The sequence below is a fragment of the Otolemur garnettii genome, unplaced genomic scaffold, assembly GCF_000181295.1.
Source record: "Otolemur garnettii isolate 467f Iridium unplaced genomic scaffold, OtoGar3 scaffold00074, whole genome shotgun sequence".
NCBI classification, from domain to species: domain Eukaryota; kingdom Metazoa; phylum Chordata; class Mammalia; order Primates; family Galagidae; genus Otolemur; species Otolemur garnettii.
This window is the reverse complement of record NW_003852469.1, coordinates 4,549,662-4,560,411: the sequence shown is the minus strand read 5'-3', so window position 1 is coordinate 4,560,411 and position 10,750 is coordinate 4,549,662. Positions and strand designations below refer to the sequence as shown.

Here is a 10,750-nt window from a genome sequence, read left to right as displayed (position 1 = left end):
AAAAAAAAAAAGGGTAACAAAAAAAAGAAAGAAAGAAACAGAGGCTCTTACAGGTAATAAGTAAATATACCTGTTCCAACTTACAGGCAAATTTAACTTACAAACAAACCTACAGAACCTATCTCATTTGTAAATCGGGAACTGCTTATCCTTATTAATTAATGTGAATCATATATATGCATGAAGAATTACAAAAAAAAACCCTACTATGCTTATCAAAGAGTTAGCCATATAAGAGGCTTTATTTTCACAAAGCTCTTTCCTGTCTGGTTAATGAGAGACAGGGGGATTCTCTTATTTGCTTCTGTGTCTGGTTCATGGTGATGTCACATATCATGTACACACTGGCAAACTCCACTGTATCTTCATGAGAGAATGAGTGTGAAAAAGGCCACGGATAGTATTATTAGGAAAGTAGTTTTGACCTCATGGCCCCCCCAGAAGGGTCTTGAGGACCCACAAGGGCCGGAGACCTCACTTTGAGAGTCGCTGTGCTGGACAGTCTGCGTGTCTCTTTTGTAACTTAGCATTTGGAGAAGAGAAAGGACCCGGGAGGACGAGTTCACTGAGCTCCACTGGCGCTGTGGACGGGCTTTCTGCACCAGGTCCAGCTGACCTGGAATGGTTTCCATGCGGCACATTTCAGAGCGTTTTTAGTGACACAGGCCCTGAAATTTCAGAGTCAGCAAATAGGACAAGTGACGACGTCGGGAGATTTCATTGGAGTGTTTGACACTTGTCTGTGGGGTGCACATCCATTCCTGCAGCAGCCACAGAGGACGGAACATGGAGGAGGCAGGAAGGGAGCAGAAGCCGCATTCTGAGCAGCCTCAACTAGGAGGCGCTTTGTGAAATACCGGAGTGGTTTAGAGGGCTCAGCCTGGGATGCCAGTCCAGGACACCAGCGTGTGCGTTAGCTGGTGGCCCATGTGGTCCTTAGTGCTCTAAGGCATTAACTAAAACTCCCATCCAGTAAGGAAAGAAATCAGTGTCCTCCATGAAAACCCAGTTTGCTGAATTCCACGTAACAGTCCTGTTAGTATCTTTTCTTTCCCTCCGAACAACACACCCATGCACCTACATAGAATCACTCACACCCCAGAATCAGAGTCCCACAGGAGCTGCCTTCCTCCTCCAGCAAGATGGTCACACTCTCAGAACCTGATTTGGGAAATGGTTCCTCTCCGCTTTCAGTTGTAATGAGTGCTTTGCCTGTTAAGCCCCAATATTATTCCTTTCTTAGGCAATGTGTAGTCTTGTTCAGGCTCCTGCAAACGGAATTGTTGACGATGCCAGGTACTGTCTTTGTGATGTCAGGAAAGGTTTAGCCGACCGGAGGGCTGAGGGTCAGGAAGCTATACAGAAACTCAGCCCATCTGGCTGCTCCTTCCTGGTGACTCTCCGGTGGCTTTGCAGCCAGCATCAATGCCTCCTTTGTTCTCCACTTTTTTTTTTTTTTTTTGAGACAGAGCCTCAAGCTGTCCCCCTGGGTAGAGTGCCGTGGCATCACAGTTCACAGCAACCTCAAACTCCTGGGCTCAAGCAAGTCTCTTGCCTCCGCCTCCCAGGTAGCTGGGACCACAGGCGCCCGCCACAACGCCCAGCTATTTTTTTTGGTTGCAGCCGTCATTGTTGTTTGGAGGATCCGGGCTGGATTCGAACCCACCACCTTAGGTGTATGTGGCTGGTGCCTTAGCCACTTGAGCCACAGATGCTGAGCCTTGTTCTCCACTTTTGACCCTACTTTTCTTTTCCTGAAGATGTGGGAGAAAGCTATCAAACTGAGCAAAGAGTTGGCTGAGACGTATGAGAGCAAAGTGTTTGACTACGAGGGACTTGGCAACCTTCTGGTGAGTCGGGGTCAGTATACATCCTATCTCCAACAGGGTTGTAAAAATGAGCGTTCATGAAGATCTTTTTGTCAGTTGGCGAAAGTAAGGACCAGTGGTGCTCTCTACAATGGAAAAGTAAACCTTATTTGAAGTAAAAATGAAAAGAATCTAAAGTCTGGGTCATTATTTCTCCAGATTGTCCTCTATAGAAGGCTCTGTTCTGTGGGGTAGGTAGGGTCACCTCAAAAGGGCAGTGGAATACTGGGCCTCGGGTAATGGTGACTTGGGGCTGCTTTCTCCTGTGCACACACTGGGGGGACCCCTGTCTGCAGCTCTCTTTCTTTTTATTATTTTATTTTATTTTTTATATTTTTTACTGTTGGGGATTCATTGAGGGTACAAAGAACCAGGTTACACTCACTGCATTGGTTAGGTAAATTCCCTCTTATCATTGTGTCCCCTCCCCAAGAGCTGTGTCACACACTGTGACCCCCCACCCCCCTCTTTCCTTCCCTCTCCCCATTCCCCCACCCCCACCATTTACTAGGTTATCAGCTGTCCTCATATCAGAATTGAGTACATTGGATTCTTGCTTCTCCATTCTTGTGATGCTTTACTAAGAAGAATGCATTCCACCCCCATCCAGGTTAATACAAAAGATATAAAGTCTCCATCATTTTTAATGGCTGAATAGTATTTCACGGTGTATATATACTACAGCTTGTTAATCCATTCCTGGGTTGGTGGGCGTTAGGCTGTTCCCACATTTGGGTGATTGTAAACTGATGCAGCTTTCTCTCTCTTCCTGGTGCCTTTCATGGACTTCCTGTATTCCCAGCTGTCAATAAAGTAAAATAAAAATAGCAAAGACAATATTGCATTTGAGAAGTTTTAGCAGAGGAGTTACAGTCCCCTGTTATCATGGAATAATCATTTATTTTGAGGAGCTGTTTGTGAAGATCTTGTTCTGAAAAATTTCCCAGTGTAAATACCAGCTCCTGCCATCACACACAAAAAATACTCATGTATTAATTTTATCCACTAAATTACACTGACATGCATATTGGTGGAACATGTTACCTTGTAAAAAAAAAGCATTGTTCTGACAGAGACTATCACCTAGAAAGGGTAGTAAGGTGGGCATGCTAACCATTGTCGGGGGGAAGGATTAGGGACCCCCCTAAAATCCTCCAGGTCTGGCTGTCTTGCTTTATGGCTGAATCTATAAGCCTGAGTTGGGAAACCACTCTCCTTGTTAAGAGGCAAAAATAGAGGGGTTACCAGACACTGAAAAACAGAATGTCCCTGCCACCTTATGGGCACCCACAGTTGACCCAAGGACTTTAATCCAAACCACTACACAAACTGGAAAATCCTTTTTTTTTTTGCAATTTTTGGCCAGGGCGGGATTTGAACCTGCCACCTCCAGCATATGGGGTCGGCGCCCTACCCCAAACTGGAAAATTCTTCATCACCTTGTCCCAAGTGTCTCCTTAAGAGCAGCCACCTTCCATGAATCTCAGAATGTACTTCTTAACCTTTTAGAGGTCCTGACCCCCCTTGGGGAAACTGCGGGAAGCCATGCACTGCTTCCCTGTGCAGAATAAGCAACACGCCCTCTGCTCACAACCTCAGAGATTCAGCAGCCTCCAAAGCCCATTCGTGGACCCCAGGTCCAAAACCTCTGATCCAAGAAAAAGATAACCTTCTAGCCCATAGGATGTTTTCCAAAGACCTTTCATTTCTCTGTATTACATGGGAAACAGCAAAGCAAGCAGTATGATCCCCCCACCCCCGCCCCACCACACACACACATTGTCCTTATAACCTCCCCGTGGAATGTTTTGTTTTGTTTCCAGAAAAAAAGAGCCTCGTTTTATGAGAACATCATTAAGGCGATGAGGCCTCAGCCTGAATACTTTGCTGTTGGTTACTACGGACAGAGCTTTCCTGCTTTCCTTCGGGTAAGAAGCCTGAGGGTGGTCTCCAAAGCCATCAGGCTGGGGAGTCTGAAGGAGGGAAGAGGGTCATTTATTTTCCAGATGGAAAGCAATGTGTTAGCAGCTGCCCACAGTCTTCTCACTGTGGGAGGCCAGGGAGGGAAACCACTTCCCGAGAGCTGGCCCTTCACCCCGCATCCCTACCGCTCCTGGTGTCCTGGCAGGTCTTTTGTGAGATGACTTTCCCCAGGTGGGAGAACGAAAAAGGGAAAAACAGGACCATTCCCTCCGCTGACCGCTGGTCAGCTGCTGTGGGTCAGGCCAGGGAACAGTGTGGACTGATGCGTTGGGTTGCTTATTTTATTTCCAGCCAGAGCTAGTTTGAAAACAAGTATCGTAAGAATAAGACTGCAAGGGCTTTCTAAAAATAAAAGCATTTTTGTTGTAAAAATAGGTGTGAGGATGGTATTTTTCTTCCATCTCTAAATTGGTCTGTAATATGATATTGATTTTATAGTTTAACAAACAAAAACTCGTTATCGCCTGCAAAAAGCAAGCCTTTTTTAGAGTTGAGCTTTGCTAAAACACATACTAGTGTTATCCATCTGCTTTCCCTTAATTAAAAACAAAAAGTGATAAGAGGAAGCAGTTCACATTCCTAACAGTGCCTAATAGGGGGCAGTTTATTCGTACACTCCCTTACTTTAATCACAATCACCAAGGATTGGATCCAACTCAGAGGTACCTTCAGCTGGTGAAGGGATGAACAAACTGTATTATATTCATGCAGTAGAGACCTGTCAGGGAGAAAGAGGAATAAACTCCATGTGAGCAATGTGCTTGGCGCTCAGATGTGCTGTGGAAGGACGTTAAGACTTTTATAAAAGATAGACACTCCGTGTTTTCACTTATGTGACATTCTTCCCGAGGTGGCACTTTCTATCAGGACAAAAACCAGGCTGGTGATTGTCTGGGGGGTTGGCGGGGGAGGTCAGACTACAAAGGGGCATGGGAAAATTTGGGGTGGTGATGCAACTCTGCTATTTCTTGATTGTGGTCATGGTAACATTTGTCAAAACTCAGAGAATTTGGCTGGGCGCCTGTGGCTCAAGCAACTAAGGCGCCAGCCGTGTACACCTAAGCTGGCAGGTTCAAATCCAGCCCAGGCCCACCAAACAACAATGACGGCTGCAATCAAAAATAGCCAGGTGTTGTGATGGGTACCTGTGGTCCCAGCTACTTGGGAGGCTGAGGCAGGAGACTCACTTGAGCCCAGGAGTTGGAAGTTGCTGTGAGCTGTAATACCACGGCACTCTACCCAGGACAACAGCTTGAGGCTCTGTCTCCAAAAAAAAACTCAAGAGAATTTTACACTCAAAGAATCCATTTTATTATATGTAATTGATGCCTTAACTAAAAAAAAAAAAAGACAGGAAATATTTCCCAGGGAATTTCTGCTTTAGCTGCAGTGGGAAAGGTGTGCTCAGAGTCGAAAGATGAAGGAGATGGGAAAATGGGAAAAGGCATTCTAAGCGGATGTGAGTTAACTCCCCAAATAAACCACAGCCCTTGTCACATAGGACGCTGCCGTCATAGATACCCAAGGGGAACTTGATGATGGTGCACTGACTTTGGGTGACGTGGACGGAGGCAACCCACCGCTCCAGGTGCCTCTGTTTGAATTCCTGCCGTATGATGACTTCCCTCCCTGTCTCTGATCTGCAGAATAAAATCTTTATCTACCGGGGCAAGGAGTATGAGAGGCGAGAGGACTTCAGCCTGAGGCTGCTGACGCAGTTCCCCAATGCGGAGAAGATGACCAGCACCACGCCCCCGGGAGAAGACATCAAATCCTCCCCAAAGCAATGCATCCTTGCTGTGCGGAAGAAGGACCCAGAGAAGCTTTAACTGGGTACAGCCCCAAGCTAACCCAGAGAAGCCAGGGGTTGTGGTCCCTTCTTTGCAGACAGAGGTGTCCTGGATCCACAGACCACTCATTTAGGCATTCAGACAAGGTTCCCATCCTATGTGAGATATCTGGGACCCTAATATCCTTAGCAGGTGGTTATGAGGTCATTAAAGGGGTGGGAAGGTAGCAAATCCTGAATTTGAAAAGAGATATTTTGTAGCCAGAAAGGGAGCGTGATTTGCCCTAAATTTTCTGTTCTGAATTCTGGATTTTGTTAGAGACTTTGAAACAGTGTCTGCACTGGTGATGGTGGTAGGAGAGTTATTGCTAAGATTAGATCATTAAATCTGAGAAGGAGCCCTACCACCCAGCTGGTTTGAAAGCCTGGTGTGTGGTGTTGGGTTTTAATCTCCCTCATCCACAGATTCTTCATCTGTAAAAGGAGAATAATAATACCCACTTTGCGTATTGTATGTATTAGAGATACGTATTCCAAACACCTAGTACAGTGCCTGGCTGTGGTCCTCCATAAACAGATGGCATGCAAAGATTAAACGTAATTCCTATTGCCTGAGCTCTGGCATTCAGAGTGATGTTTGTCCAAAAGAAATTATTTAGACCATCTCTTACCACATTCTCCCTGATGCCTCATTGATGCCTGTTTTCCTCTGGCAAGGATGTTTTCAAGGTGTCTTGATCAAAAGAAAAGTCTTGTAGTTCATCACTGACCAAGGGATTTCAGTGATATGTAGGGAACCCCATTTTCAGCACAGTCCTGGTATTTGGGTCAACAGGAGGGGTGGTTGCCGGTGGCATTTCCAGTGGGGAAGCAGGAAGAACGGGGCCTTGCTGCCTGACACCTCTGCGGCCCAGCTCCTTTCTTTCCTTAATGAGCTTCTCAGATATGCAGTGCTTCACCGTGAAGCCCGTGATGAACCTGCCGCCCAGCTACAAGGATAAACCAGTCCCGGAGCAGATCTTAAAGTGAGTGATTCTTTATTTCAAAAAAACATAGCCAGGGGCAGTGGCTATAATCCCAGAACTTTGGGAGGCTGAGATGGGAGGATCACTTCAGTGCTTGAGCCAGGAGTTAAAGACAAAACAACTTTTTTAAAGAAAAGTTAGCCAGGCAGGGTGGTCCCACACTACTTGGGAGGCTGAGGGAGGAGGATCATTTGAGGCTAGGAGTTTGAGCCTGCAGTGAGCTATGATTATGGCACTGCACTCTAGCCTGGGTTACAGAACAAGACCCTTTTTCTTTAAAACAAATTTTGTCTCTATTACAGACTTTAAAGGCTTGGCATCCGTAGCTCGGTAGTTAGGGTACCGGTCAGATACACCGGGGCTGCTGAACAACAGCTACAACAACAACAAAAAATAGCTGGGTGTTGTGGCGGGTGCCTGTAGTCCCAGCTATTGGGAGGCTGAGGCAAGAGAATCACTTAAGTCTAAGAGTTTGAGGTTACTGTGAGCTGTGACACTATGGCACTTTACCTAGGGTGATATAGTGAGACTCTTGTCTCAAAAAAAAAAAAGTATATAAAAACCCAAACTTAAATTCATTTGGAAGCTCTGTCTATTCTGTTTTGAATGTAAGATAAAAGCTTGGTAATTCCAAGGGATGTGGGGGTTGGGATTTTTTTAGGCAAAGGGAAATCGGGAATTTCACTCCCAGGTTTCAGATCCCTGAGCTCTTATTTTCACTCAGAGGCATCACTGGGAGATTAGGGCCCCTGATTGAGGGCCTGATCCCTTCTCCTGAGAAGCTCAATGTGAAGGGGGTTGATAGAACGTTTATAAAACTGTACCATCGAGGTCACAAATGTGGGTGTAAGTACGTGTCCCTTTTAACATGGTGAACTGTGAAATAAATCCACAAGTTCTATAAACGTCAGATGTGAAATGAAATCAAACTGTGCACCGTCTCCAGCCTTCAGTGTGGAGACGCCATTGGTTGTGAGGTAGCTTAGTGGGCAAAACCCAGACTGGGGCAGGTGGCTCCCAGGTTTTGTTGACCTCAGATCAAAGAGTGCTTGTTCCCAGAGAGAAATGACAGCCTCCCTGCTGTGTCTTTCTCCAGCTACTACAGGGCCAACGAGGTGCAGCAGTTCAGATATTCCCGGCCGTTCCGGAAAGGAGAAAAGGACCCAGACAATGAATTTGCTGTGAGTCCACCCCGTCCCCCTCTAAAACCAGGTAAAATTGGCATCCGAGAGGGAAGTCTTCCAGCTAGCCAGCACATGCAGCAGAAACAGTGTGCCTGGGAATAGAGGCTTCCCCTGCAAGTTCCCTACATACGCGAGCTGTCATCAAATCAGAAAACTCTAGAGTGCAGACGCTGGGCTCTGCTCCTGGGCCAGCTGCTAATAGGGCAAGTCTCACCTCTCTGGACCTCTTAGAGGCTTCCAGGTGTAAGGTGAGAAGCCCCGAATAGATGATTTCTTTAGGCTTTAAACATCCAGAATCCTTAAGCTTTCAGAAATGCAGAAACCAGGAATGCAGTCTCACTCGGGAATATGATCTCACTTGACTACACCCAGGAGTTTTGTTGTGTTCCCTGGGAACTCACCACCGTTTCCTGTTTTCCTTCCTGCCACCAGACCATGTGGATTGAACGGACCACATATACCACAGCGTACACCTTTCCCGGGATCCTCAAGTGGTTCGAAGTGAAACAGATATCGACAGTGAGTCATTTGACCTTGGACATGAAGGGGAAAAAAACTGTGTCTGCAAGTACAGTAACAGACTTCGTCCCGTGCCCTCTGCAGAATGCTCCAGCCTGGCCGGCCTTCTCTGGCCAACTTTGTTTTTCCAAATAGAAATGAAATGCATGCTTGTATAATAGGGGTCCTTTGTAGACCTGATGTTACAGTGCCACCCCTAAAGGTTAGTCACAGTGAGTGACTCTTTGATGACCAGAGGAGTGTTCTCCCCTCAGTGATCCTGCCAGCCCCAGAAACATCTGGAGTTTCCTGTAATGACATCTTCTCTCTCTCAAAGCCTTTTCTCTTTCTTCTCATCTCAGCTAATCACATCACCCACCGGTCACGCCACCCGCCTCCCTCTTCATCTTTCCCCAGATCTGCTCATTTTACCTTGTCAGTGTTTATGAAATCTGTTCTATTTCCCCACTCCTAATTGGTCTCCCTGCCTTGGTCTCTTTTCCTCACTGCCTCTGTCATGAATTCCATTGAGTGAACGTGACCGTTTCATTCATCTTCACGCGTATGGCCGCCCTCCGTGGCCTGCCTGGGGTTGGAGTTGAGTAAAGCCCAGGTCCCTTAGCACACGCACATGAGGCCTTACTGACTGCCTCTTCCCTTCATCTCCTATTGGAACAAATCCGCTTGTTTCATGCCATTTCAGTCCTCCGTGACACTGAATCACTTTTTCTGCCTACAATGTTCATTCGCCGCTTCTGAACCTAATTCCTGATGAGATTTCAGTTTAGACACCGCCTTCTCCACAAAGCCATCTCTGGAACACCCAGGCTGGGTAGGATGGCCTGTGTCTGTGCTTTGCTGCCCCCGGGTATATTTCTTTTTTTTTTCTTTTTGTTAGAGACAGAGTCTCACTTTATTGCCCTCTGTAGAGTACTGTGATGTCACAGCTCACAGCAACCTCCATCTCCTGGGCTTAGGTGATTCTTTTGCCTCAGCCTCCCTAGGAGCTGGGACTACAGGTGCCCGCCACAACACCCGGCTGTTTTTTTGTTGCAGTTTGGGTGGGGCTGGGTTTGAACCAGCCACCCTCAGTATATGGGGCCGGCACCCTACTCACTGAGCCACAGGTGCCGCCTATGCCCCCGGGTATATTTCTAACCTACCATGTTTATGTGCCTTGAGACCCCCACCAAGACTGGGAGTACCCCCCAGAGTGAGGCATCATCTTCATCAGTCTTGTAAGCTGCCGCACAGCCTGGGGCTTAGTGTGAAGCAAGTGTTCAAACAGTACTTCTCCAACAAATCTGAGGTTTGATGTGTTGTGAATCATCATTCTTTAAGTATTGATGCGATTTTCGGAGTCATCTGCCTAGTGAGGACATTGAAATCTGGTTTTGAAGGCCGTTCCATAGAAAGAGCTCACTTTGAGCTACATCTTACTTCATTGTCATGCAAAATTCAGGCTGACCGATGTAAGACATCCTATTATTTGTGGCTACTGTTCACCCCAGAGTCCGTGCTGAGGTTACTCTGAATGCACAGCTTCCAAGATAGTTCCACATTTCTCATAGAAGAAGCATCAGACCCTCTGCCCGTGGACATTTTTGGTTGTGCATAAGTGTCTCAGATCTGCTATCCTGCTAACGTGTTGTCACTGATCTCAAAAATGCCCCAGGAAGCTTTGAGAAATGATCATTCCCACAGCTCCAGTTGTCTTCTTGTGAGCTTTTCTGTAGACTCTTTACCCCAAGGAATATTCATTTCCATAGCTCTAATTGTTAAGTCTTCATTCTGTTTTCTAAGGAGGTCTTAAATAGCTTATTTTGCACCTTACCACCCTGTGAATCCCAAGAAGCTTAACCTTGAGGGGGCCAGTTGAACGAACTTTCTTTGCTGGTGCTGACATGATGTCCTTTCCCACCCCATGCGTTCTGTCACTCAGGAGGAGGTCAGCCCTTTGGAGAATGCCATCGAAACCATGGAGCTGACCAATGAGAAGATCAGCAACTGTGTGCAGCAGCATGCCTGGGACCGCTCGCTCTCCCTGCACCCCCTGTCCATGCTGCTCAGCGGCATCGTGGACCCTGCTGTCATGGGCGGCTTCTCCAACTACGAGAAGGTGGGCTGGGGCTCAGTGCCCGTAGCACAGTGGTTATGGTGCCAGGCACATACACTGAAGGTGGCGAGTTCAAACCTAGCTCAGTCCAGCTAAAAAACTGTAGCAAAAAAATAGCTGGGCGTTGGGCTACTTGGGAGGCTGAGGCAAGAGAATCAATTAAGCCCAAGAGTTTGAGGTTGCTGTGAGCTGTGACACCATGGTACTCTACCAAGGGCGACATAGTGAGACTGTGTCTCAAAAAAAAAAAAAGTGGGCTGGGCCCCTGACCCCTCAGGACTCCCTCA

At 46.9% G+C, this 10,750-nt stretch overlaps 1 protein-coding gene across 1 annotated transcript in view; it reads left to right on the top strand.

The window, feature by feature from the left end:
- DOCK5 (dedicator of cytokinesis 5) overlaps positions 1-10,750 on the top strand; it is a 196,041-nt gene that overhangs the window by 172,571 nt on the left and 12,720 nt on the right. Inside the window, exons 38-44 of the mRNA XM_012807685.2 lie at positions 1,761-1,850; positions 3,692-3,796; positions 5,498-5,639; positions 6,584-6,665; positions 7,762-7,846; positions 8,282-8,368; positions 10,290-10,466. Coding sequence (XP_012663139.1) covers positions 1,761-1,850; positions 3,692-3,796; positions 5,498-5,639; positions 6,584-6,665; positions 7,762-7,846; positions 8,282-8,368; positions 10,290-10,466 — 768 coding nt within the window. The remainder of the gene's footprint in view (positions 1-1,760; positions 1,851-3,691; positions 3,797-5,497; positions 5,640-6,583; positions 6,666-7,761; positions 7,847-8,281; positions 8,369-10,289; positions 10,467-10,750) is intronic.